Raw genomic sequence first — 27,845 nt, forward strand, 5'->3', positions numbered from 1 at the left:
TTCTTTAGATATGAGTATTTGATGGCATTGATGGTTTCTAAATGGTAAGAGACAGTGAAGAAAAATTCTTTTAAAGTATTATGTTAAAGAAATTTCTTACTGGAGTAAACAGGTTTGTAAGATCATATGCTAATTTATCTCCTTACCCCACAAAACTGTATCCGGTATTATTGGCGGAGCTCAGGAGACATGCTTCCAAATTAGTGAACAAAATGGTCGCACTCAAAATTATTTGTTGTCAGGACTTTTTCCATCGTCTGTTTTTACAGAGACTAGCTCCTTCTAAGGGACCCAACAGAGTAGACAGACAGAACCAGCCTCCGAAATGTCGTGAATTTTAAAAAACAGACGATGTAAAAAGTCCTGACAACAAATAATTTTGAGTGTAAACTACCGTCGTCAAAACCCTTTAGAATTGAAAATGGTCGCAGTTTATCATCCGCCCTTCTTGCAACACAGATCTTTCTGGAACATCAAACTGCGAAGAAGTGGCCATGAATATTTATACGAACCATTAGTATAGAGAAGTAACGATTACAGTAATAAGTAACTACTAGGTCCCCTGAGAAGGAAATTAGTTTTTGTCATTTTAATATCTTCTTGTCGCTTCCGGACCTTGTCAGATTAGTGTGAATAGTACAGAAAGTGGAAGGGTAAAATTGTAGAGTTTACAATTTTCAAGAGGGGTAGATAAAATCAGGATAAAGATAGAGATTTAAATGTACTATAAAAACAAAGGAGTTTGTTACGTTTACTACGTCCATTAACATCTGACAATCGAAGCTGAGTGCCGTTACCATGGTAACAGGAGCATTTATAGCACTGAACCTGAAAACGTCCCTCAACTCACATGTCATGGGCATCGTAAAGGATTCCCAGTGGAGAGAATTAACATTATGCGCAGACAGATGGAGAAAGCGGGAGGTTAGAAGGGAGGGAGAGAGTTTTTGAATCTTAATTTCCTTCTTCACAAAGTTTCCCTTTTCAAGTCTTTATCTCTTACGCTAGGTTTCATTTTTGCTACTCAAGAGCTACAGAGAGGCATAGCTTAATTACTTTAAATGCGTTTCATTTAAAAGCAATAAAGAAAACTGCCTCTTCACTCACTTTCTGTCCTCTGGGCTTAAGAGGATGAGGTTGGGGTGGGAAGCACGTTATATTTAAACCTCTGTTGCAATGTATTTCGGTCTGCGCGGAACTTGTTCCTCGAGAGAGGCTTGCAGATGCAGTTGGTAGACGATCACGTAAAAGTAAAGTTGCCTCTGGTATGTGATTACTCTCGACGCATTCTTGATCTAGCTTAACGCCCGGGCCGGTTTACGAGAAGTTATCGGAACATGAATCAATGCGTAGCAGTCAGGGGATGTTGTCAGGATGATGTATGCGTTTTCGCCTCGGTTTTAATAATTAACCCTCAGCTAGCAACAACAGTTTGTCAATATTTCGACTCAGCTTCCTGCGCTCTGAAGCCCCTCCCTCAGTATCTGCCATTTTCTGGCTGCCTTGTGCAAAGTCAAGAAGCCATTTCCCGTCCGTTCCACGGACCAACCACAAAAGAAAAGAAGGCAATTTCAATGCAAATGAATATAAGGAATGCGTAGGTCTTGGTTCGGTTTGGGTCCCTCAACGTGTTGTCGTAGTTCTTCTGATCATTGTTTTCATCTGGTGAGATGAAATAGACAGGAGAAGCTTTGTTTTCCGAACGCAAGAGTGTGCTGCAGGACGCGCTCGATCCGTTGATTTTAGACCCCAGTTACATTTATAGTTATTAAGTTCTGTGTCACTGGTCTTATTTTATTATGTGAATCTTTTAACTGAAAGTGTCCACTGTCTCGACGGTCAGTGTACACGTTTCCTCCGTCGCTGTAGGTTGTCGTTAGCTACACAAATAAGGCTGGAAAAGTATACCGTACTCCAGGCATATTTTTTACATGCGATCTTCACTGTTTTACATACCTCGTTGGCCTTTATACATATTCAGATATGTTTCTAGAGTGCTAATCATAGATGTCACTAGCAAAGCCGGAAGTAATATTCACTCATATTTTGTTAATTATTTTACGTTTCTTACAATGAACCGTTTTGAGGAAATCAAAGAAATTTTATTGAAGTTTCGGTTGCGTTTAGATTTGAGGCTTCTACCGCCGCCAGAACCTCGGATTAAAAAAAAGACCGTTGGTGTTGAAGGATGAAGATACGCAAATTAAAAAAAGTACAGTTGCCTTCAAAAATTTACCACTGAATGTCCCGTTTTCGTAAACACATTCACTTAAAAGGAGGACTTTTTTTTGGCATTTTAAATAAACGTTACTGATTAAATATTAGGTTCGCAATTGGTTGGTATCCTTTGATGACAAACTTGCTGCGTAGCAAACTAAGCTAATTAATCGGGTTTATAAAGAGGGGCTAATTTCGCTTTGAAGTTTAAAATACACGGTTGTAGTAATTGGGAGGTCACTCAGCAGAGCACATGGACATCGGATTTACAGGCTTCCGGCCCAGAGCTGGGATTACGGACCTAGCACAAAGTGGAAGCGTTATTATGTATGCTCCTAAACTAACGTTCAATTAATTTTCAGTCCCCTTTCTTGGATCAGTGTTCCACGCGGCTGTATTTGTTTCCTATCGTGTCTTCTGTGCAGTGTGTAAGTGTTCACATCTTGGGTACACTTTGACGGAAGAGGTCTAATTTCTCCCTTGGACATAATCTTGGCTAAGAATTTCATTGAGAACCTCTGTTTATTACAGTGCCAACAGTAACGGATCTCAGATATTGTAATGCAAAATGCTTCGCTGGGCAGAACACTCCCGTACGGCCTTATTAATAAAACAATAGAAAAAATTGGTAATATATTTTCCAAATTCGTTCTTTGCGTGGCAACTGGATCTGAACGTTGTTAGAATCTTTGCTTATGTTTGGTTCGTGGGATATTTATAGATGCTGTATGAAGTGCAGGGGCTATTTAGGGCGTATTTTTATAACTTTGACGGGGTATTCGAAAGGACTGTTATGTAAGCAGTCGTATCCAGTTTGAAAGAACCGTCTCGGTCAGGGTAGATGCTTCACAGGAATTACGTCGTTTTTTATGGTATCCCAAAGTTGCTTTACTTTTACACAATAGCCCGCCTTGAGCCAGTTGTATCTAATCCACATCCTTGCATCCTATTTCCTGTAAAAACCCGCAATAATATTACCTTTCAAGTCTTTTTTTTGTGGGGCATTCCATTTAAAATTTCGTGAATCGAATTTTAAAATTTCCAATTCTACAAGGCAGTGTTTGAAAACGTAGCCTGGTTTGCTCTTTGCATTCCAAGAAACTAATAAACTCATCATCTTTCGGATGAAGGTTGGTGAGTTACACTCGTCTGAAATTTCGTGATTTAGTACCGTCACGACAAAATCCTTATCGACGAATCTTGTCCCGTCACCCTTACAAGAAATGGGCATAGCGACAGGGGGTTCCAGGGGTGAGATGCAGCTCAAGAGAACGCCCGAGCCACTTAAACATGGCGCCCCTCCCCCACCCCACTACATTGTCGTCGTCATAAATCTCTGCATGCAGCCTGCTCTCACATTCGCTCTGCGTCGTTTTTGTGCGCCCTCCGTCCTACCGAAGCTAATGGACATTTGTTTTAACCCACGGCCTGTTTTCGTAACACGATAAAAAATAAATATTGCGTATGTAAACGTTTTTCGTATATGGAAACTAGGAAGAAATTAAGACCTTCCAGCCGTCATTCGATTTTAAAATAAATTCTTCTAAAAGCTTCCATCTAGAAAAGCAAATTTTACAGTAGTTTTTACTTTCCATTCTCGGGCCCAGAAGACGGATAGAAATTTGCATTGTCAGAATGTTAGATTCACTTAAACATGAAATAAGCAAATCATCACCTAGAAAGTCTACTTATCTCGAACATTTGCCTGTGCCATTTAAAACGTATGCGAAGTTTGTTTGGAAACAGACAAAAACGAATCGGTTACAATATTAAGACCACTCGCTATTGGTGAACAGATGTGACTCTGGTTTTTATTCTCAAGAGATGGCAGCACGCTAGGGAATTACATATGGAGTTAGGGGTTTTCCCGCAGCTGGGGGACGTAGAAATGGGTTCGTAACTTTCCCAGTGGAGGTTGTGTGTCACCCAGAGGGGAGAATCCCTTTTCCAGCACTCTCAATAAATCTGTCGGGGACAAGTGGCGCTGAAAGATGGCGATGGAACTTGTTCCACGATCGATGGCGCTGGAACAAATGAGCATCGACCTGTAAATTATGGGAGCCGTTAATAAGGGAGGCTTATAAAAGCAGAAGGGTAGTGCTCATTGCCCGTCAATCTAACGGTTTTGTTATTTGCAATAATAAACAGTATTGGTGTCGTCATCAGCAGTTTTAATCCTTTTTTACCTGTGCCCCTACATTTCATTTCTGTCCCCTTTCGTTCCTTTCTCATATTTTCTTCCTAGTTTCTTTCATTCACCTGTTTCCATTATTTCTTTTCATCTTTTTTTCTAATTTCCTACCCATTTTCTTAATTTCGTATCTGGACCCTGCTTTATTCTGGCAGATCTTTCATGTTCAGTTTTGTCTGTGTTCGTTTGTTTTATTTCTTCTCTCCCAAAATCCTAAAAAGTAAAAAAAAAGTTGCCCCACTGTACGCCATGTCATTTGACAGTTCGTGACGTAATGTGAGGACCCCGATAAGGCGAAGCTTTGACGCTTAATGACTGGCTCATCTTATACCACAATACAGATAGGTCGTTCTTCATAAATCTCTTTCAAATGACATTTCACCAACATTTATTTCTTTGCCCCATGCAAATGTTAACAGTCCTTTGCCATTGCTGAAGCGTATGTCACGTATTCATCTGCAAGCTGTCATCCACAAGAATTGCCTCTAATGACTTGTTCCGATTTTATCTTTCTTTCCACGTTTTGTCTCTGCAAGATGATGTTACCAGGCCCCTTGGGCCGTCTGCTTTTTCTCCTCACAGCCTTTCATCTAAACTATTTGAGTTTGTTTATAGCACTACGAGCTAGTTAATAATCACCACCCAATAATTGTGCTCTGACGAACTACGAATAATTTCTGCATTAGTATTTAGTAAATTATAACCACTCATTCCTGATCTTCTGTTACTCACAACTGAAAATTCTTTCCATTCGCTTCTCTGGCTTCACCTTTTTATTAATGTAATATTACTGTCCTGTTGAAAACCTTTTTATCCTTCAGATTTCTAACATTGTTCATCGTTGAAAGTTCAAAGGCGAGGAGGACCCTGTTTTGTTCACGGACCTTTCGCCAGTAGGAAGAGCACGTCAATTTTTGCATGAACCAGTGACTTTCGTAATGAAATAAAACATGTTGCGTCTTCTTTTGTTTCAAATTCCCAAACCCCAATGCTTTGAAGGCCACCCTTCCTCCTTGGCTGTTGAGTGGTTTCTCTGACGACGAACGAGTCCCTTCGGAAGATTGAGATGAATGATTTAAGGAGTTGTCAACCTGGATCGGCTGTTCACTGAACAAGAAAACTAACTCTGGATAATGAAGTTTCGGAGGGTGAAGAAGTAAGGAATTGCGTCTTTTTTCCCCTCCTTTTCTTCAAATTCTTGAGGATGTACTGGAAGAATGGGGGACCGTTATTGGTAATTGTGCTGGTATGTTCGTGTGTCTGAGGTGAATGTAACGATCGACAGACCATAAGATTCTTACATATTTCAGTGTTCATTTCGTGCGTAACCGCGTAAGCTATATCCAGGTAAGGATTTTAGAACTTGTAATTTCTATCCCTGCTATTCTTCCTTTGTCTTTATCTGACTTCGTGTTTTACCATTTGCAAACCTTTACGGTCACTGGCTTCTTAACTCTTCGCCCGATGATGGAGGCAGCAAGGACTTCTGAAATGTTTGTAAAATTTACCACACTACACGACGCTACAAACCACAGAACAGCCATCTTCGTAATTGCCGCACAAGAATGAAAGTAAAATCTAAAGTAATAAACTCACATTTATAAATATTGTCCCATATTGATCACCAATCAACCAAGCTACCACCCGATCTTTTAAGAATAATTGTACTACTTGTGACGCTAGGTTTTAAATCCCATTTCTGTCGACTGAGATGCCTTCCTGTCTGTACCTTATCGTCCCTTTGAAGTTCTTAACAGAACGTTATGCCATCACTGTATCGACTGATGCTACAAGGATCTGGGTTGTGTTGGGAGCAGGTTGTGATAAACTGTTCAAGGTTACCTGTCCCACCACTGCATTCCTCAGCCAGACCCAATAGCCAGCAATGTGCTACCTGCAGCAACACGAGAATTCTTAAGTCAGATCACACAGCGATTTTGAGTTCCTCAGCTCCACATTGAATTATTTCTTCATTCGTTCTTGTGTGGATAAGAAATTGATATTAAGTTTCTTTTATCTTTCTGATAAATTATTCTGTTATGGATTGTGGTCTTCTGGGTTGTGATGCTGTGTGATTATCAGCTTTTCGGAGGGACGTATTGTCATAATTTTCAGGGTTGTGAGGCGATACGTTCTGGTAACCACCTGCAAGATTACACAGCATCACAACTCAGGAGACCACAGTTGGCTGAATCAGAGGTCGGGTGGAAAGTAGCACAGACACATACTAAATTCTGAATACCCATTCTGACATTTGAACGCCGGTCGGAAACCTTGTAATTAGTCACGTTATTGGCTGTAAAATTGCTAAAATGTCAGATCCAACTGATTCGTGTCAGGGTCCAGTGGTGGGCGTATGAGAACACGGTGTTGGATCTTTTGTTTCCATTAAAAGACGGCAGTTGTTTTGACCATCTGAGTGACTCTCAGCTACTCAAAAGGCTCTGCCCCCTGTAGGTACGTAGTTTGTTGATTTGTCCAGTTTTCACATGAGGTCTGTCTGAAGTGTGATGTGAAGATGTGTTGGAAAAAGTCAGGTTTCACTCTATTCCCAAAAAATCACTGCCTTCTTGACTATTTCTGTGTAACATTAAACACAGACAGCTACATCGTTTGAAATGCCTCTCGTTATTCAAAACAATCTTTTCGTTAGTGTGAGGTTAAAGAGCGAGACCTGATGCTTCTTCCAGGATACGAATTTCTTGTTACATCCATGGGAAACAATACCTTGGCTTAAGCTATCACAGCGACTGAATGCAGTGAAATCTTATTGGGCGATCAGCCTTGTTACTATGGAGTGAATTCCCGACGTTTCAGAGACTGCCTCTGTTTTCATCATTAAGCGTACTTGTTCTCGGCGTTGCAGTGCGAGGAGGGCCTGTCGAGTGGCGATATCTGCGTGTTCGCGTCGCGCGCTGGGCCCAACACCTGCTGGCACCCGGCGTGCTTCACGTGTTGCGTCTGCAAGGAGCTGCTCGTGGATCTCATCTACTTCTACCGGGAGGGTAAGCTGTACTGTGGACGACACCACGCCGAGACGCTGAAGCCCCGGTGCTCCGCCTGCGACGAGGTGAGTACCCCAGTTCCACGGAGTAGCTGATGGCCATTCAGCTGGTCAAGAAATTTCCCACTTTTCATGGAGTCTGAGGTTCGTTACTGTGTTCATAGGAGCCAGCCAGTGGTCCGTATCCTGTGCCACATGAATCCATCCTTCACTCTTTCTCTCTTGACTTACGTCATTGGCCGTGAAGTCCTGCGACGTAGTGAACTACTTTTCCGCCAAGTGGCGTTGCCCAGGGTGCGCCCAATGGTGGCGAGTTCACATTGCACCCGCAATGATATAAATTACTCTGATTTGAACTGAACGCCCTTCTGGATTTCTTGATCTTGCCTGAATACTTCTGGGTTTCATAGCCTCGGCTAACTATCTTTCTGAATGCTGAAACTTCAAGTAGTACATTCATGAGTGCTATGACCTTACTGAACACCTACATTAGTGTCATGATATAACACAAACATTACCCTGGATGCTGTAGACTAACCCAAAGCTTTCTGGGTACTTTACCCTTGCCTCATCCACAGTCATTGATGAGTATGCTGGCTGAAATAAATACGAAAAAATTTTTGTCTTCCATATAATACCACCTTGAAGATTCCAGTGATGTGGACATTGCAAGTTCTAGTCTTCTGTTACAGATCATCCTGGCTGACGAGTGTACCGAGGCAGAGGGCCGTGCCTGGCACATGAAACACTTTGCGTGTTTCGAATGTGACCGGCAACTCGGAGGGCAACGTTACATTATGCGGGATGGCAGGCCTTACTGTCTGCACTGCTTCGATGCGATGTTTGCAGAGTATTGCGACTCGTGTGGGGAACCCATCGGTGTGGACCAAGGTACCTTATTTATGAATTTTCTGTCTTCCATATTAAGTGGATCCCTTATGAGAGCAGCAGTCCATCTTCAGGTTGTAAATGGAAAAGAAGAGAAGAGACAGTCTCCAGTTGTCACTGCATATATTAAATAACTGTGGACAGCGAACACGGGTTGGTGCTGTAGCTAATAACTTTCACTCGAAGTGTCCATGTTATGGTGCAGGTCAGATGAGCCACGAGGGACAGCACTGGCATGCCACGGAGCAGTGTTTCTGCTGTCATACCTGTCGGTCCTCCCTGCTGGGCCGGCCCTTCCTGCCACGTCGGGGCGCCATCTACTGTTCCATAGCATGCAGTAAAGGAGAGCCCCCGACACCATCCGACAGCTCGGGCCCAGGCCCTCGACTCAGCCACGGCGCCCTGAGACAGCAGCGCCACCAGCGAGCGAGGCCACCGTCAGAAGCAGGCTCAAGCACACCACCGAACTCACCTGGGCAAGGACGAAGAACGCTAGGTTTACCAGGTTCACCTGCCTCCTCATCTGCACCATCGTCACCTCCTGGTCAGCTCCAGTGTGGAAAGTACAGCCGAAACTATAGGTATGTCTCGTATTTAAAGCAGTGTGTTCCTTGTACATGAATATAGAATACTTTCATAATTTGTAAAGTGAAACGTGAACTTCATCGCATATTTTTACGCTGTGGCAATAAGAACTCGTGTCTTTGCTTTCAGTTTACCTCATCAACCACCGCTACCTGTCACACAATCTCAGCAACATCAGCAAGTCCTGAGAAGTCCCCCTCCAGTTCGATCTCCAAAGATGGGGCGCCGGGCACTTCAGCGAGGCTCTAACAAATCCCTTCCTCCTACTCCACCATCTACAGATCCTCCTCCACCACCACCACCACCTCCTCCTCCGCTGCCCATGGTACAGAGTGACATAACCTTATTGCAGACTGAGGATTATGTTGTGAGAGGCCTTCCCCCCATTCCAAGCAGCAGCCACGGTGGAAATCTGCAGGCGCTTTCTCAGCAAGCAACGGGATCTTCACAAGTGAATATCACCTCTTCGCCGTGCAGTAAAGGCCTGGATCGGGTTCTTCTAGAGCGGAACCTGGAACGTCTGCTCTCGGAGCATGGGAGCAGTATTGCAATGGCAACTGAGATACAAGCAGCCAGTCCAGAGCTGGAGAGACTTCTTCAGGCTAGGGACCGTAGTCGGGAGCCCCTCCACCTCGCCGATCTTAACCTGAGCCTCGATTCCTGGCAGCCTCCCTCTCTTACATCCCACCCCCACACGAATAATATAAGTGGTACCGCTAGCAGTACTCACAACTGTAATGAAAGTCTTTACGGGCATGCGTCATCGATGCCAGAGTTGGCAGCTCATCAGACAACACCACAACATCACGTTCAACCTCCCGCGACACCGACATCGCCATTACGCAAAGCGAAAGGGAAAGGACAGCTGAGTGTCAGGTTCGAGAGTGATCGTTGTGATGAGGATAACGTCGTTGATGTGGGAGACGATGAAGCGTGTGGCCCACCGAGGCAAAGGACTTTCCCGCGCAGTCGTAGTTACTCTGGACGTTCGAGGCATCGAGGATTTGACGAGGAATATGAAGAGAGAAGAGCTCGTTCGAGAGGTCCCAGGAAAACAACTTCAGAGAGCCATGTACCTGGTGGTAGCAGGGACAGTCGGGAATACAGGGATACAAATAGGGATGATGCAGATAGTTATTGTTCGACTTGTTCATCCAGTTCAAGCAGTGATGATTATGCATACGAACTTCCACCCAGAAGGGCTTATGGAGGCGTTAGAATTTCTTATGTGCCGAACGATGCTTTAGCTTGCGCGAGACGACAACAGTCAGCGGCAGCTTCAGCTTCAGGTGGTCTAAGGTCACCGACGAAGAAGGCAGGTGGTAGCAGTACAGGAGAAGATAAAGACAAAAATTGTATTATTTCCTGATCAACGCTGTTCTTAACTCAACATATATTTCGAACAATCAATGGAAGAATTCAGTTGGGTATAAAATTCCCTCAAGAAAAGTCGAACAGACAAAAATAAATGAGCGGTTTGAAAGGAAAACTTTCTTTTTTACTCTCTCTAGATGCATATTGGAACTTTTTGGGCTAAATTTGTTTTTGTGTATGGATTCAAAATTATATATGAATAAGCTGCTGGGATATTTTACTTCTATTATTTTAATATCTTTCACCACCGAGGAGATATCGCCGATTCTTATAGCGTAATATTTTGATAGTAGGCATTCTTGGGAATAATCAAATTTAGGAATCTGAAATTTTGTGGTGAATGTTGGTAATTTATTTTCATTAAACATGTCTATAAAATTGATTTTGAACTTTTTTTTTTTAAATTTTAAAACGAAGTCGTGCAATTTTTAAATATTTCCCAGAGTCTTACGTTTATTTAGTGCATTATTGATTTTGTTAGATAAATGATTATTTTTCAGTAATCTAGTTTAATGCAATCATTATGCGCAGCCCATACACAAATATTAATAAGTTGTTTGACAATCTGCGAGATAATACCCATAACTTTCAGTGTGTAGGGTAATGTACTTTATTTTCCATGATGTAAAGTCAGATCAGAAAGTAATTCAAAGTATGAAGATTTCTGTCTTCTGGGTTGTTGCGCTGTGTAGTCTGGTCGATGTTTACCAACGTTTCATTGCCCTGATGACAGAGGCAGTATGACCTCTGAAACGTTGGCAAACATCGACCAGACTACACAGCGCAACAACCCAGAAGACAGAAATCTTCATCGCCCTGATGACGGAGGCAGTATGACCTCTGAAACGTTGGCAAACATCGACCAGACTACACAGCGCAACAACCCAGAAGACAGAAATCTTCATACTCACCACCGTGAAAACCTCAAATCTTACATTCATTACCATATTCACTGAGCGGGAAAATATTTATAACAAATAGAAACTTTTAATGCGGAAACAAAAAGGCAAAACGAGAATTTAATTAAAAGTACAGAATTAAGACCTTTGATCAAGAAAATACAAGAAAAACATTAACGGCTCATTGGATAAACTATAAAAGAGAAAGATAACAGAAAACGTTTACTACTCATTAACGATGTATGCATTAGTATTAATTCCTGGCAAGAGATTCTGGCCGTAAATACATAGGGTGTTACTCTGCTGTATTTTTATCTGGAAATGAGCGCGTCTGCCGAGTTAAATCCAGTCCGAAGTGGAAGTACTTGTCAGCTCTCTTGAAATTATGTTATAAGCAGGTTTCTTACTGTATCAGGTATTTAGAGTATTCACAAATGCCTACTTTCTGATCTGATGATGTAAGTTACGGCAAGGGAAAACATTCCTTTGCTGATTTAACATGTGCCATTTTCTTCAAATAATGTTAATGTCTATAGTTTCCATGACTGGTACTAATACATTGTCTTCCAGTGACAACTCCTCGTACCTTGGTGCTTCTTCTGCTTTATTCAAATTAGTAGGTAAAGATGCAGAACTCAGACTGAACTCTGTGGTTGAAACACTGGAATATCTGTTTACAGAAATATAAAGTTGATTTGTAGATTGAAAGCAAGAAGTTGCCCCATTACAAGGCAAGATCAGTGATAGGGCTAAAGGTTTTCTATACAGGCTGCTTTCTTCTTCTTCTTCTTCTTCTTCTATGCCTCTCCGGTCCGTATTCGGTCCATGGCCTCCTCAATTCTACTCTTCCATTTGGTCCTCTGTTAGGTCCTGATCGAGGTCTCGAAACATCTTCCTTTTTACAGTGCAAGGTTGTTAGCCTTGTGACCAACCCCCAACCTGGAGGACCAGGACACCTGTATTAGTCTGACCTCTCCCCCTTGACCAATCTGGCTAGGGAGGCCCTACCAGTAGCTACGCTACCGATACAGGCTTTGTATGCTAGTTTTTATTTTATCAGTACTCAGTATTTAGAGTCTCATCAATTTAAATAATATTTACTGCAAAAAAGACAAGAAAAACTTAAATATGAGGTATACTGGACAAGATCTCAAAATGTACATAAATATCTGTTTCTTTTTGAAATTTATCTGTAGGGCAGACAGAGAGTTGTGAATGCTCTACGATGCATTTATTCCTTTGTTAAAATAAGGATAAGACAGGTATTCCAGTTGAAATGACCTGAGTTATAATACTCTTTCCTCTCACAATTCCATGAAATACAGAAGTGGCTTTATAGCCTACAGTTGCTATGACTTCGGGATTTTAAAATGTTTTCTAGAATTCTTTTCAGATGAATTTTGGTATTTCCAGTAATAGATAATTTATACACCTGCAGTTGTTTCTGTCTTTATGTCTGTGCTGTGGATATTGCAGGATTCATCCCGTCTCGATACAGAGAAAATACGCATTGCCAGTATTTTATACTCCAGCCAAAATGCTTTATGTAATGAACAGTGTAATCATTATAATGTATTAATTTTGAAATAAGGCGATTAAAAATAATGTGAAACAATATACTGACATATATAAATTTTTGTATTGGAAATGTATGCAGTCAAAAGTTTTCAGAGATACAATAAATATGGCGTCGTTGTGAGACTGATATCGATTGATGAGTTATGTCCCTTTTATTTTGATTACATTGCATATTCAATTACATAAGTCCCTCCATATTTTATGTAAATGTAACAAAAAATGTAATGTATTACTCCAACAGAATGAATTATATTTCTTTCCTATCCTGAAACAGAATGGTTTTTGTTTAATGCAACTCACTTTTGTAAACTTTAAATATTTGAGGTTAAATTGTTGATGTTTCTCTCTTTTTTTTTAATTATTGTTCTTGAATTGTTACCTGGAATTCTCCAGCCTTGTTATAAATCATTACCTTATGTTATTATACTATTTATTATAATTAATATAAATAATCAGTGCTATAAACTAGTAAATTTATATTTACAGTCAGTTGAAGTATAAGTATAAATGTCAAAACTAGCATTTCTGCTGATGATAAAAACTATTTTTTATTCATAATCATGGATTTTCTTGTCAACATATCTTTCAGTTCATTCCATATAAAGTGAGAAGAAATTTTGAATGAATTTGGAGTGCAGCCATTCTGAACTGGCCGTTAGTATTTGTGTTACTAGTTTTGAGCGCTGATGGTGATAACAAGTTACAGGCTCCTGAATCCTACTGGGTAATTCGTGAATTGTAATTATGTTAGATAACGTCACAAACTACTCTGTTAGTTGCCAAAGCCAAATGAACATAGAAGCCTTGTATATGTGTTATATAGATGAATGAATTTAATGATATTTTTAAAAGTACAAGTAGGAGACTGTTATGTCTCCATTACTAATGTGAGCAAACAAATCCTCAGACAAACAAGTAAGGGCTCAATAGGCAGTCTTCACTCAAATAATTTGTTTTTTAATGTAATTAAGTCCTTGTTCCCCAATAAAGTGTTCTCTTCCAAAGATATTTTTTTAAGATTCATTTTAAGGTTATAAGAAGAATGTTAGTGTTGTGGCAGTTTACAGACTTGTGTATGCTTGTGTACAAATTGTAATATATAACTTTTTTTTTGGAAATTGGGATTTGTAATCAAAATAAAATAGATTATTCATGAACATATTTTGTATTATAATAACCATTTCCAATCCCTGTGAAACATCTTTCTACATCCATGTTTTTCATAGATTACAGAATTTATGGTTATGAATGGCATATGGTAGCCTGTCATTCACTTGAAGTGAATAAGCTACTCTCACAACAAATCCTATCTCAAAATCAAGTTAGAAAGTGATCTATAGTATTCAGTTCCAGTCAATTGCTATGTTTCGTCAGTTTCATTATCATACAATACTCATAGTGTGCTGTTTGGAAGTAACATGTTTGCATGGCATTCATTACAGACAGAACAAAAAGATGTGATGAATGTATGTATAGTGTAACACTTATGTTGTATTTATTAATGCTAATGCTCAATGCTTTTTCATAAAACAGGCAGCTCAGGAGTTATATGAGATGTGGTAACATTGCATGAAAACGTTTTATGTTTAATTATCATAAAATTGTAAGATTCAGTAAGAAGTGTTCTGGTCATGATATATATTTAATTATCTTCCATACCTCGTTTGAAACATTTTTTGCGTTGAAAAATATTTGCAAATTACGCTGAAGATGTGCACAGGAACACATGTCAGCTACCACTTAAGAACTGTCCGTAAATTTCTACCAGATTTCACAACTAACCACTGAAAGTAAAAAGAACGTGGTAATATTTATTGTAAATTTACGTTTCTTTCCAATCAAATCTGGACATGTGTGCCATCTATTGAAGAGTTATAAGCATTTCAATTTTTGTGCTTGTGGGTGTTTGCTGCTAGGTGCGCTTCATAATGAGTAGAGTAGAGTCTGTGTATTCATTGTCTGTGATATTAGTCTTGTTGAGGTTAGGCGGTGTGAAAAAAGTAGAGGAAATACTTAAGATTGTGATCATTAAAATGAGTTGTACGTTTTGTGTAAGTACTTTACCGAGATAATGTGCAGCAAAATTTGTCAATTGTTCATACAGTGAAGTGAATTTTTATCGTTCACGGGAATCAAGATACTACCTTAGCGTGACAGGTAAGACACTGTGAAGTTGACGTAATTTCAGTCAAGAAGTGTGAATAATTCCAAGATTGTTGTCATTCGTGATTCTAAGTCATTTTGTGTCAATTTCAGGGAGAAAAATGGTGAAAGTAAACGAAAGTAAGCAAGATGACATGCATGGCCATTGGCCACAGTCGTCTCTACCCAGTGATGATGGATCTTTCGTTGTTCTGGGAAGATCCCCGCCCCAAGAACTAAATACTCAGTTTACATCTAATATGTCTCAACAGCCCACGGTTTGCCTAGCACCTCCACCGCATAATAGTTATCCTGGAAGTTTACCTCACTTGGAAAGCCAGGTATGTGTTTGTAGATTCTTAATTTTTACCCCAGCTTTTGTACTGTCTTTCGTTTCCAATATGAAGTTCCAAAAAAAATGTGACATACAAAGCATGAGCATGATCATGTTCCTCATCAGCCGACCACTAATCTGTCTAGTTATCAGAAAGGTGCTTGATATGCATGGATAATATTGCTGACTTCCAGATAGTACTGAACATGTAAATCATGATATGAAAGTATTTAAGCTGGCATTGAAAGATTATATTTTATCTCACTCCTTACCTCAGTTGAAAATTATTGAATTTTGTGACTATTTATGCATGTAGTTATAATTTTGTTTTGGTATTTATCATACTGATGAGCTGGTGTAGCTCAGTCAGTATAGTTACTGGCTACGAACTAGACGACCGAGGTTCAATCCCCGATGGGGGCACAGGATTTTTCCTGTAGCCTCTGTGTCCAGACTGGCTCTGGGGCCGACCCAGCCTCATTGTTGGCTTCTACTATGAAGGATCTGTGTAAATACATTTTAATTCTAGTACTGTGTTCCAGTTTAATGAAATTTAGAGTCTTTCATCAAGTTCAGTCACCATGAAAGCTTCACTTTATGCATTAATGAAATGTAATTTATAGTACATGACTGCAGTACACAAAATTAGCGATACCCAATATTGATTTTATTTATGTTCTTTGTGTTTTAGACTTTGCAAAATTCCAGCTTTGTACCGGGTGTACCACCAACAGATTTAAGTCCAGAGGAAATTCAGAGAAAGCTTCATGAATTGCTACAAGAAAATCTGAAGCTCAAAGGTAGTTTTGGTGGTACAGTTCAGTGATGTTTGTTCTGTGGATGCCTGATGTCCTTGAATATGAACGTAATGTCCTGAAAGTGGCTTATTCTATTTTGAGGATGCTCATAGTGTTGTAGTTTAATGCATGCTATCCTGGTGCATTATAAATCACAAGATAAGCACATGACCTGTAAAGCTGTGTGTTTAAAATGTATGTTTGATATTGTCATCAATCTGAGGTGCTAGGTTATGATGACATCTTCTTCTATGGCTCTCCGGTCCGTATTTAGTCCATGGGCTCCTCGATTCTCCTCTTCCATTCGATCCTTCTGTTAGGTCCATCTGTCCGAGGTTGAGGTTTCGAAACATCTTCCTTTTTACGATGCAAGGTTGTTAGCCTTGCGACCAACCCCCAACCTGGAGGACCAGGGTACCTGTCTTAGTCTGACCTCTCCCCCTCGACCAATCTGGCTAGGGAGGCCCTACCAGTAACTATGCTACCGCCAGCATAGCTCTTGGGATACTCGAGCCCCACCACCACGACAAGGTGCAGGTACCATTAAGTGAGGTTATGTTGACGTCAGAAGTGGAAATCCATCACTTGTATGCATCATTTATTAAAAAATTATTATAGTCTCTATACAAGACTGGATTAATGACGAAACAACTGATACAAAATAAGATTAGCCAATCTGTAGCGATATACTCTTTGTATTTCTACGGTAACACTAAAAAACTGGAACTTGTAATGACCTTTTGTACTGACCGTGTGAGAAAATTATGGAGAATGTTGTTACATGTAGCAGTTAATCTAAAGTGGAATGCATTATTAGTAAAGTAAGTAAATTATGACTCACTTTCACTACCAGCTTTTAGTATGAATGTTACTGCGTCTCAGCTGAGTATGAGAATTCGGGATTGGTAAAATTTGACTGTACGCTGTTGCAAGAAAAAAATCCATGAAACAAGTCTTTCCTTGATACACTGCAGTATCACAGACAGACTCAAATAGTCGCGTATGCCCTGTATATTTGAACTATTGGTTTCCTGTTTATCGAGATATTTTCCTAACCTAACTAAACGTGATATATAGGCATGTGATTTATTTTCTTTTGCTAATATTCTGCTTAAAGTTTAGTACACGGCGTAGAATCTGTTGAAGGGAAAAAAACATTTCTTTTCCAGATACTCTGTGTCAGAACAACTTGGCAATGAAGCAGCAGTTTAATACCCTCGTCATGTGGCAAAATGAGTTGCTCAGGGTTCACAAGAATCACAAGGAAAAGTTTACTGAGACCAAGGAGCTAGTTCTGAAGGTATAATTAATACCATTAATAAAATTCTTCACATTCTTTTAAACTTTTTTTTTCGTTTTGCAACCATGTAAAATGAACTTTCTATTCCATATCATTGATTTTATTCGTGTTTATTAATTTTTTGCTCGTGTGCGATTGATGAAGAAAATATCAATTAATATAATAAATTCTTCTCGGACTACTAACCATTTATGGTGGCTTAATGAAGAGAACACCAGTGTTCGGGGAACCGTCTTTGTTCCCTCATATTTGTGAGAGTAAATTTGCTTTCCCCTGACTAAATGTCCGACATTTTGATAATTTTCCACATAAAATATGGACAGATATGAACAAAATTACAGATTCCATACACTAATATAATATTTTTGTTGTTATATTTGTAGTTGAGAGCCGAGAATGCAGAATTAAAGAATATTTTGGAAGCGTACAAGAAGGCAGGATCGGCAGTCCCAAGTGCTGCAGAGACAGAGGTAAAAATCATATTTCTGGAGAAAAATTAGCATATAAATACTTTGTCCTCTGGAACGGTCCTACCTGATGATGGAGGTCGCAAACTTCTCCAAAGCATCCCAGAAGACAACCATTTTCAGTCCCGCTAGAATAGTATCTTAAAAATGTCAGCCACACTTTGTGTTTCGTAATTATTCCGTCTGTGCAGTTAATGCCGAAGAACATTTCATTGGACTTTGATAATTGATAAATGACATAAATTTAACACAGAATGATATGATACTGTAATACGGCGACATTTATTATTTTTTATCGTTATAGTTGATGATGGAAAATGCAGAACTGAAAGGTAAAATTGCCGAGCTTCAACAGAAACTGTCGACTCCAGTTCCAAGGAAAGATCAGCTTTACATCGCACCTTCCAGCAAGAAAGAACAAGAGTTGAGCGCTCTGCTGGAACAGGTCAACAGGCAGCTGGAGATCGCGGAGCGTGCAAGGCGCCAGCTGACCGTGGATGTGGAACGGGTGACCGCACAGAGAACGCGGCTTGAACGGGACATGATAGCGCAGAAGACTGAAATGGAGGAACAGAAGGAACAGCTTCAGAAATTACAGAAAGAGAAACAAGAACTAGAACAGAAAATAACACTCTTGATGGAGCAGGTGAGTGTTTTCGCTAGTAACTTTGATTTACGGTGAACGTTCCCCTTGTCTTACATTTGACTACTCCGTACACTGAATAGTTCGGATGATATTTTGTTACTTCCCAGAAACTAAAAATTTCCAGTATCGAGATGCAAGTTCAAATCGTTTGTGAAACGCTGCGAAGGTTTTTGCATAGAATAATTAATAATCTGATATCCTGTAAATTGATTTACATTTTCTTCAATGTCATGGTGGGTTCTGAATTTCTTATTCATAATTGTTACTGATAATTCAAAAGTTTTTTCGCCGAGGCAAGTCGAGTTCCCGCGTTTTTACATTCAGTGAGTTAGTGATTTTCAGTTTTTTAAACTGTATTCACGTTTTAGAGTAAATGAAACCGGTATCTCATTTCTTACGAACTTGGTTTTTTGTAAACTAATTATTTGGGGGGAAATGTGCATACAAAATTTTTTGTGGTGAAACCCTTTTGAAAACAACCACTAAGAAGATCAAGAAGGAGATTGGATGATCTTAGGGAGATAGGTTATGAGGATTGAAGGTAGATCAGGTCCAGATCCAGTGGCAGAATTTGGTATTATCAGTATTGGACCTTGAGTTCTGCTGCGAGAGTTAATTATTAACAGTTTTTTATTATAATACCACCAGCAGAAACTTCATGATTATGTGCTGATAAAACATGAGGAGCAGCAGCAGGGTTCGTTGTCACCAATCGGAGTCCAGGAGTCCAATTCACAAGAAATTCAGAGTCTTGTGTTACAATTGGAAGAGCAACAAACTCTCGTTAGTACCTTGACACATCAACTGAAGGAAGAGAGATTTAAGGTGAGACCACGCAGAGCAGTGACATGAAAATGTACAGTCTGAACTTGAAATATCTAATGGTGATGATAATTATTTAAGTCATTGTATAATTTGGTGGCTGCATCTTTCTGTCATTGGAAGTAGCGGAATCTCTCTTTTATCGTAAAAATATTTCTTCCTCTTACTTTTGGGCAGAATCCAGGAAGGTCGTTAAATCTAGAGCTTTAGGTTTTAGGCACAAGACAGTTTTAATTCTTTTAAAGAATATCATTCTCAAATTTCCTTGTGTTGCTCAAAATTGGAAATTAGCTAAAAAATTTTTTTATCTCTGTGGGGGTTCAGCCTGTGGCAGAATCCCTAAATTGGTGTAATGAGTTCAATGGAATCCCCATTTAGTGTTCCTGATATAAAGGCTTCCCCAATTCAGCACTGGTCTCACACTAATTATTTTTGCGTAAATGTTTGCCATTTAAAATTTCTTCAAGTCTAGTATTTCTATTCAATGTCCCCTGAAGAAATATCAAGTACTGATTTAACTGTACATTTTTAATTGAAGTGGTTACTCTAGATAACTTCAGTGTTTTTATTTGATCCTGGAACACGCACACGAAGTTTGTAAACATACTTCTGACTCACCCTATATATATATGAACTGTGTGTTGTTAGCTGGCAGCAGCATTAACAGCTGAAAAGCAAACGCCATCCACTGTCAGTGATCAGGCATCACATACACACGACTTTAGTGGCTGTGAAGAAATGCTGGAACACATCAATAGCTGCCTGGATGAGGAGGCTGAGAGGTCTGTATCACTGGCATATTTAGGAGTCAGACGTGATGGAATTCTGGATTAGCATCTTGGCTCCCAAATATTTTTTCCCAGATATAAATTTGATTCTATAACCCACAGAAAAATTCAGAATTCTTAGTGTATGAACTGTGTGACACCCTGGTGGCTTTCACAGACCTTCTGCGTCTTTTCTGTCCACAGGTGTGTTGTTAGAAATGTATTATTTTACTCTAATGAAGACTGAACCTCCGTATAACAATATATTCCTGTGACCACCAGTGTCTCTCGCAGAACTGAAATTCTCAAGAGACCCACTGGTGACCCTCATGTAGAAAATGGCTGTTCTTAAAAAACTACAGCATGTAACAAATATAAATAAGTTTAAAAAATGATTCTGGTGAAATTACGGAGGACACGTGCCATCGAGTGATGACGAACGTAGCTGCTCATGTTTTTTGAAGTTGCATGACGGATTGGTGGTCATATCGAGCATGTAATCCATAAAGGATAAATCTCCATGAATTGTTCTTTGTGTTCATAGATATATATGTACTGTTATACGAATATTAGGAGCCGGGATAGCTCAGTCAGTATAGTGACTGTCTAAGGGCTGGGCGATCGGGGTTCGATCTCCGACAGGGGCAGAGGATTTTTCCTCTAGCCTCTGCGTCCAGACCAGCTCTGGGGTCCACCCAGCCTCCTATCCAATCTGTACCGGGATCCTTTCCCGGGGGTAAAGCAAGGCCGGGGCGTGATGCTGACCACTCACCCCCATCTAGTGCCGAGGTCAAAAAAGAGTAGGAGCTATACCTCCGCTCCCCCCAAACCACCTACATGGCGTGTAGTGGGGCAGCTTTACTTTTTTTTTATATGAATATTATAGTTTTATTTAAACTTTCAAATGGGTATCATTTTGTGTGCCAGCCTGTATTTGTCATACATACCTTATTTGTACATTATCTATTTGAATGTTAATGTAGGTCCAGTGACGTAGACACTTGGCTCCAGGTGGAATCTGATAGCACGAACCATTGTAAGGGGAAACGGGATGCTTATATGAAGATTGTAAATATATTTGAGGCTGAAGTTCAGGAACTGAAGAACCTGGTGATTCAGGAGAGAGCCTCTAATGAGGTTTGGAAGTACGTATCATCGTTTTAATGCAAGAAAATACTTTGCTGTTTGTCCCTACTGTATCTTCAGTTATTACTGTACATTTTTAGTTTTGGGATTGCATTACTAAGCAGTGCTACATCGGTGCCTGTAAAGTAGGTCAGTTATTACGTTATTTAGTGATGCTGTTTTAACTATGTATGTGAGAGCGTCAAATGATAATGGAAGGTGATTATGAATACAAAACAGTTAGCTGTATGGAAGGGAACAGACGTGGTATCTTTTGAGATGCCCAAGTATTCATTTAGCAGATAACTGCAAAACCTCAATAAGGTAGCTTGAAACTAGGCAAGATTCTAATCGGGTATTTTTAAAATACGGGTCTAGAGCATTGCGAACGCGCAGCCTACTAAATGGATGAACTAATATCGAGAATTTATGAGCATAATGAATTAACACCGTCATAGAAGGATATCTTCAGTGTAGAATTATATGCATATATATGTTTGAGGAGTGGCATATATCTGCTTTGGAATTAAGTGATGAACATTTATTTCATACTGTAAACCAAATTTGAATACACAGTGATATTGAATATTTAAATGAAACCCTTTGTGATTTTCATCTGTATACCAAAAATTCACTGTAGTGGTTGGCACCTCTGCTTCAGATTCGGAAGATTTCATGTTCAAATCTTGGTCTGGATGTCATGTAACACGATGGGTTTTTTGTGATTGTACTTGGCAAGTGCTTTGAAAGTCACTGTGTGTAGATGGAAACCCTCTTCATCCTTATTTAGTTCACAAGGGGTTGTTAAAATAAACTTTTCATATGTCATGTATGTACTCTCTTCTCCCATAGTGGCTTCTTTCTTTCTATAAATTTTTATACATTTCCGCAAAGTATAATTTTATTATGCCTTTTTTTGATTTGTGTGTAGGAAGAACCTGGAGGAGGAAGAGGAGAAGTTCAGAAACCTCGACTCAGACTACCAGAAACTTGTAAAAGAGTTGCACAGCTTCCATGAAGAGCAAAAGGATAAGGATCGTCATAATCTCGCATACTATGAGGTACAGGCTCGAGGCTTTACTGAGAAGATAGACGGCATGACGGCACAGCTCCTCAACAAAGACGAAGCACTCCTACAGAAAGACAAAGAAATGTCTCAGATGAAGGAAAGCATGAAGAAACTTGAGCTGGAGAACGAAGCAATCACAATTCTCAAAGCACAGGTATAATCACGGTAGTGAACTGGAATTTAACCAGAGAGTGCCGAGTGCCGAGTGCCTCGCACTCTTAACAACTTACGCTATCGTTTGTATGTGTGTGTGGCGTGAAGTGTCATCCTATAGGAATTTACACCAAAAGTTATTTGGTGAATTTAATTTTGGTAAATATTGGTACAGTATGACTATTACATTAAACTTCTTCTTTTATGGCTCTCCGCTCCGTATTCGGTCCATGGCCTCCTCGATTCTCTTCTTCCATTCGGTCCTCTGTTAGGTCCGTCTGTCCGAGGTTTTGAAACATCTTCCTTTTTACGGTGCAAGGTTGTTTGCCTTGCGACCTGGAGGACCAGGGTACCTGTCTTAGTCTGACCTCTCCCCCTCAACCAATCTGGCTAGGGAGGCCCTACCAGTAGCTCTTGGGGTCACTGAGGTACTCAAGCCCCACCACCATGACAAGGCGCAGGTACCATTAAGTGGGGAGGTTTTTATGTTGCTCATAAGAATTACAATTGGTCGAAGGATTGTATCATATTTAAAAATAATTTTATATATGGACATTGTCTTCCTGTTACTTTGAGAAGTAGAGAAACTGTCATGAAAATTTAAGAGGTTTTGCGAGACGAAGTTGTAGCAGTTACAGTATTTATATTTTCTCCCAAACTGAAATCGACGTAGAATTATTTTTGGAGCAGTCTGGTCATGTCATCTGTTAAAAAAAGAAAATGTTGCACGTGGCTATTTCATTTGGACTGTCTCTGTCATCCACGTATATAATCTCCAAGAGTATGTAACACGTTTAGTGAGTTTTCTGAAAAATTAGCTCCGAAAATATTGCAAAATACATTATCAACTCAATGGAAATATGAAGTCCTCTATAAAGGTGGAAAAACACTAATTCAGGGAAGAATTGTGGTAATTATTTAAATTATAGTGGTAGCAGTGGTGGTCCATTACAACAAAATACATTTTAAGGGATTTATTTCAGGTTGAAGTTTATCAGTCCGACTTTAATGCAGAACGAGAGGCTCGTGAAAACCTTGCAGGGGAGAAGGAGAGACTAGCAGAAGATCTGCGACATCTCCAGTGCCGTAACCAGCAACTGTTGGATGAATTGGAGATGTACCAGCAGACCCAATTTGAGCAGATGCAGAGACAGGGAGTTCCATCGGCACCAACGTAATTACTTCCGCACTGACTAGTACAGTTCTTGAATCCGAATTACCAGGCTTGAAAATGCGATATGTTTCTGAGAATTCTCTTGCAGAAGTGATGATATCAGTTGTAATATTTTGGGTTGTAGACTCCCTTACATAACACAGTTTAACTTCGTGTTCCGAGATGGATACCTGTATAACCATTTAAGACTGACATCTTGTTTAGGAATATATAAACTTTTACTTTTCTAACTGAAACAAAAACGTTTAAACTGTACTTTAACTACAGGGTGGGTGGGAAGTAAGTAGGCATTGAGAAATGGTTATAACCTCTATATTTCCAATGCAAAGATAATTATTTAATGCCTACTTACTTCCCACCCACCCTGTACTCTTAGGAATATTTTCCATCTATGAGATGTAAATGAGGATAATTAAAAATTATTTCTCAATTTGCTTTTCACTTCTTTCTACATACTTTGAATGGAAAATTATGAAAACTTTTATTGCATTTTGGTCAATATTTGGATTGGGAGGTGAAGCTGAGGATTGAAGTGGAAATGCTGATTGGCATGGGAATCATAAGTGCGTATTGAGAACACAGTATAACTCCACTCTTAAGTAAGCAACAGCATAAACAAAAGTGTTCAATCTTGAATATTTGGATTAATAATTGAATTGGTCGCTGCAGCGTCGCAAGTGGTTGGAACACGATAGGGACCCCAGGACGAGCGAAACTTCAGAGACCGGCTGGGTCCTCTCCAGGCAGGATCTCGCCTGGAAGACCTACAGCTCCTCAGCACCAACAGCAGCCTCTTCCACCAGCAGAACAGAATGATAGACCATTCAGGGTGAGCGTGACTTATTCAGTTGTTCTCTCTCAAAGTCTTGATAAGCATTGACAAGGATGCAGTTATGCAGACCGTTAGAATCTGTCGTACTTACATTGGCATTAGTTAAAAAAGTCCTTTGTTCTGTATTCAAGAAATAGGAATTTGTTTTTGACCGTGTGTGTCTTGCAGGTATATGACGAGGAGGTCCCGCCACCAAAGCACTATTCTTGTCCCGTGTGTAACATGGAATTTCTTCAGGTGGACCTCCTAGAGTACCACGTAGATACTTGTCTCGAATGACGTAGCCAGACGTAAGGTACAGTTCATCCGATGTACTTTTATCTCTTAATGAACGTGTAAAACAACGGGTGAGGGAGGGGAAAGATTATTTGCAGACAGTTCACGGTACAGTAAATGAACACATTTTAAATTTTCAAAACCCAGAAGGGACTTTCTGGACACACTGTATGTTACTAGAACATAGCGATTATGGTAAAATTGCATGTTTCAGGTTTATCCTAAGAAAGAGGACGAGTACTACTGTCCGAAGTGCGGCACGCGTTTCTTCTCACTGCGGCCCTTGGAACATCACGTCGAGGAATGTTTGAACCTGCTAACTTAACGTCAGGTACCTGTGACATTTGAAGTGATTACCCGCACATGTATGATAATCAAAACACATTATTTTCATAATATGTTGCTCGTTACTAATCATATACATAGGAAAAGTATATTTTTATGAGTAACGAACATTATCACTAGTGCCAATTTGACTCATGTCGCGACTGGTAGTACCAGACGGCTTTATACCGTAAAACACACTTGATCATTCGGACGTTAATATCGTTACTATTTTACTTAGCCGTGAGACTTTGGCTTCAGTAGTTTGTAATTTTTCTGGTTTATTCGAAGACTTTTGTCAAAATTTATGTGCGTCTGAGCTGATTTTAAAAAATGATGATTAGGCGCGGGTCGTTGGAATGAATCACGTCTGTGACTACAACAGTTATTATGCGTTAATTTTGTATGTGCCATTATCCGTGATTCAGTCCGTTTGGACTGTACTTTTATAGTTCAAGTTATTGCTCATTAGCCGCTTTCTTAGCGTGGATTGGTATTTTTATTTTAATATATATATGAAAGTAATTGAATAGCATATTGAGAATTAAGTACCGTTGAGGGAGTCTGAATTTTTTTGATCAGATGTCATATATGAACTTCTTTATGAAAATACTGTATTTTATCCAAGTTAAATAATTACCAGAATGTTACCACTAGTTAATGTAAGTGTTTTAGCTTTCGCTTAATTTCTCCTAGAACAATTAGAAAAGGAGGACGTTGAGGTAGATCTCGAGTTCTGAAGGCTTGGGTCAGTGGTCCCCAACCTTTTTGTGCCTACGGGGACATCTGAGAGTTTATGGGATCGTGGCGGGCACCAACCAATTAACAAAGCCAAATTTTCTTTTCTTTGGACAAATAAGATATGGACACCAAATAATACGCAAAACAACACAACGTTTCATGATACAAGAAACCATGCAATCAAAAATACGTAGTTTTATAAGTACAATTATTATTACTCAAGTGAGAAGTTAGTGTGATGTTTGGCACTGCATTACATCAGCCAGTTTTTCAAGTTTGGGAGTGTAGGATGATGTTGCTGCTCGCAAATGATCGTCAAGATGGTCGTCAGTAAGTCGAGATCTGCGCTTTGATTTTATAATGTTCGTGGTTGAACGGCCTTCATTATTCAGTATAACCTCTTTCCGTAACAACACGGGCATCCAAAAAGAGCCTTGGCGGGCACCGTGTTGGGGACCACTGACATGGAGTAAAGACATTACATTACTTGAGTGAATCTCCTCCGGATTGAACATAAGTTGGGGCCCTCAGGGCACAGGATGCGTGTTTTCCTTCAGTTGATATCGTAAATAACAATTTCAGTAGAAAATATAATTGTTCTCTGTTAAATACATAACTAAATATATCTTTATTGTTTGTTCAATTTGTAACTTTTTATTGGTGACTGATTGAAGTAGGGGCTTCGTTTTGCGTGACTGGAAGATCGCACGTAAGTCAGTAATCTCAGAAACAAGTGCGCTAGAGCGATGAATTTAAGATTTATCATCGTGAAAGATAAAAATGATCAGGAGTTACACAGCGAGGCTTCAAACTTGGTTCAGTGACAAACTCCTTGAAATGCGATATTTTACGAGGGCGTTTCAAAAAGTAACAGTAAAATTAAATATTTTGAGATATATAATTTAATCAGAGATACAAATGATTGTCATTTTTCTGCATGATCGCCCTCGTTTTCAATACACTTCTCGCGCCGTTGTACCAACTTCTTTATTCCATCAGAAAAAAATGTTTTTGGTTGTGCCTTCAGCCAGGAACGCACCGCTTCTTTGACCTCGTCATCACTCCCAAAGCGTCCTTCAGGGGTCCAAACACATGATAATCAGAGGGAGCAAGGTCAGGGCTGTGTGGGAGATGCTGTAAGATCTGAAATCTCAATCTCTGATCGGTGTCGAGAGTCACGGCAGCCGTGGACGACCAAAGCATCGGTCATCACGGATTAATGTTTGCCCATTTTTAAACGCGCCTACCCACTCGCACACTCTTCTCTCGCCAATGCAGGCATCTCCATACTGTTGTAGCATTCTTCTATGAATTTCGCACCCGCACTGATGATTCCTCGCTGCTCAGTGCAAACAGCTAAGGGCACCGCCATTTTGTATATGCATCCCTTTCAATTAAGCACGCGGTGTCAAAACCTTCTCTAAGAATGTATCTTCCCTGCGCGGGAGTTTGAAATGTGAAATATCGTCAATTTCCTGTTACTTTTTGAAACGCCCTCGTACTTTCACAAATGTTATCCAGGACGGAGTATTTCTGGAAGTTTTCACCTCTCCACGTACCAGACTAGTCGTTTCGCGTGTCTCAGCATGCCGAGACTGACGCGAGAAATTTTTATGAAGAAAGTTCAGTTTTTGTCTGCGAGTAGTTTTCTTTTGCTAGAAAGCAGAATTTGTTTCTGAGATTCAAATTTGTGACGCTCGTCGTGTAGACGGACTGTCGACCTAAATAATACAGTATTAATTATAAAACTTTGGGATTACTTTGGTATTACAGTCATTACTTTCTCGTTATTACCCGACCTTTCGTCGTATTCAATATTTTTGGCGTCGGTGTGGAACGACGGTAATCGTCGTGGTAGTGGTGGCTTGGCCGAGCTGAGAGCGGCGTCGTGGACCCTGCTGGTATGTGGATCTAGTTGGTGTGCTGTGGATTTTATTTCAGGATATTGGCCCGGAAGAGAGAAAAATATTTACATCTACATTTTTATTTTTGTGTGTCAAGAATTTATGGTTTTGTAAGAAATGACGCTGTTGTCTTCAGAGTTGAATGATGTAGGAATATTGTACATTACTATTCTGTAATTTTATGAAAATAAAGTTGTTCAGTAGCGTTAGAATGATGGTGGAGATGCGAATTTGTT

At 39.8% G+C, this 27,845-nt stretch overlaps 2 protein-coding genes across 10 annotated transcripts in view; both read left to right on the forward strand.

The window, feature by feature from the left end:
- The window catches only part of LOC110835800 (protein prickle), a 386,112-nt gene extending 372,219 nt beyond the window's left edge, over positions 1-13,893 (forward strand). For all 8 annotated transcript variants that reach the window (XM_087358035.1, XM_087358033.1, XM_087358036.1 and 5 more), the window contains 4 exons: positions 7,275-7,478; positions 8,105-8,303; positions 8,506-8,881; positions 9,015-13,893. In XM_087358035.1, the coding sequence (XP_087214161.1) occupies positions 7,275-7,478; positions 8,105-8,303; positions 8,506-8,881; positions 9,015-10,254 (2,019 nt within the window). In that variant the 3' untranslated portion in view covers positions 10,255-13,893. The remainder of the gene's footprint in view (positions 1-7,274; positions 7,479-8,104; positions 8,304-8,505; positions 8,882-9,014) is intronic.
- A 777-nt stretch (positions 13,894-14,670) lies between these two features.
- On the forward strand, positions 14,671-27,839 carry LOC110835766 (NF-kappa-B essential modulator kenny). Of its 2 annotated transcripts, none has more exons than XM_022076316.2 (14): positions 14,671-14,893; positions 14,993-15,219; positions 15,904-16,012; positions 17,179-17,309; positions 17,693-17,779; positions 18,081-18,422; positions 19,071-19,247; positions 19,893-20,026; positions 20,995-21,156; positions 22,068-22,359; positions 23,342-23,532; positions 24,202-24,361; positions 24,533-24,659; positions 24,855-27,839. In XM_022076316.2, the coding sequence occupies exons 2-13, from the start codon at positions 15,001-15,003 to the stop codon at positions 24,641-24,643; spliced, it is 2,115 nt and encodes a 704-aa protein (XP_021932008.2). In that variant the 5' UTR covers positions 14,671-14,893; positions 14,993-15,000; the 3' UTR covers positions 24,644-24,659; positions 24,855-27,839. The 2 variants fall into 2 exon arrangements, with proteins under 2 accessions (XP_021932008.2, XP_021932009.2); XM_022076317.2 differs by having other exon boundaries at positions 19,074-19,247.
- Positions 27,840-27,845: the final 6 nt, after the last annotated feature.

The sequence above is a fragment of the Zootermopsis nevadensis genome, unplaced genomic scaffold (genome assembly GCF_977971745.1).
Source record: "Zootermopsis nevadensis isolate Lab colony 2312 unplaced genomic scaffold, Znev_1.0 Znev_ptg000029l, whole genome shotgun sequence".
NCBI lineage: Eukaryota > Metazoa > Arthropoda > Insecta > Blattodea > Termopsidae > Zootermopsis > Zootermopsis nevadensis.

What these genes read in the sequence shown, in the direction of transcription:
- LOC110835766 (XM_022076316.2), top strand. Translation starts at nt 15,001, where the DNA reads ATGGTGAAAGTAAACGAAAGTAAGCAAGATGACATGCATGGCCATTGG. An exon ending in TACCTCACTTGGAAAGCCAG is followed by an intron (nt 15,220 to 15,903) that starts GTATGTGTTTGT and finishes TTTGTGTTTTAG; the next exon opens with ACTTTGCAAAATTCCAGCTT. An exon ending in CAAGTGCTGCAGAGACAGAG is followed by an intron (nt 17,780 to 18,080) that starts GTAAAAATCATA and finishes TTATCGTTATAG; the next exon opens with TTGATGATGGAAAATGCAGA.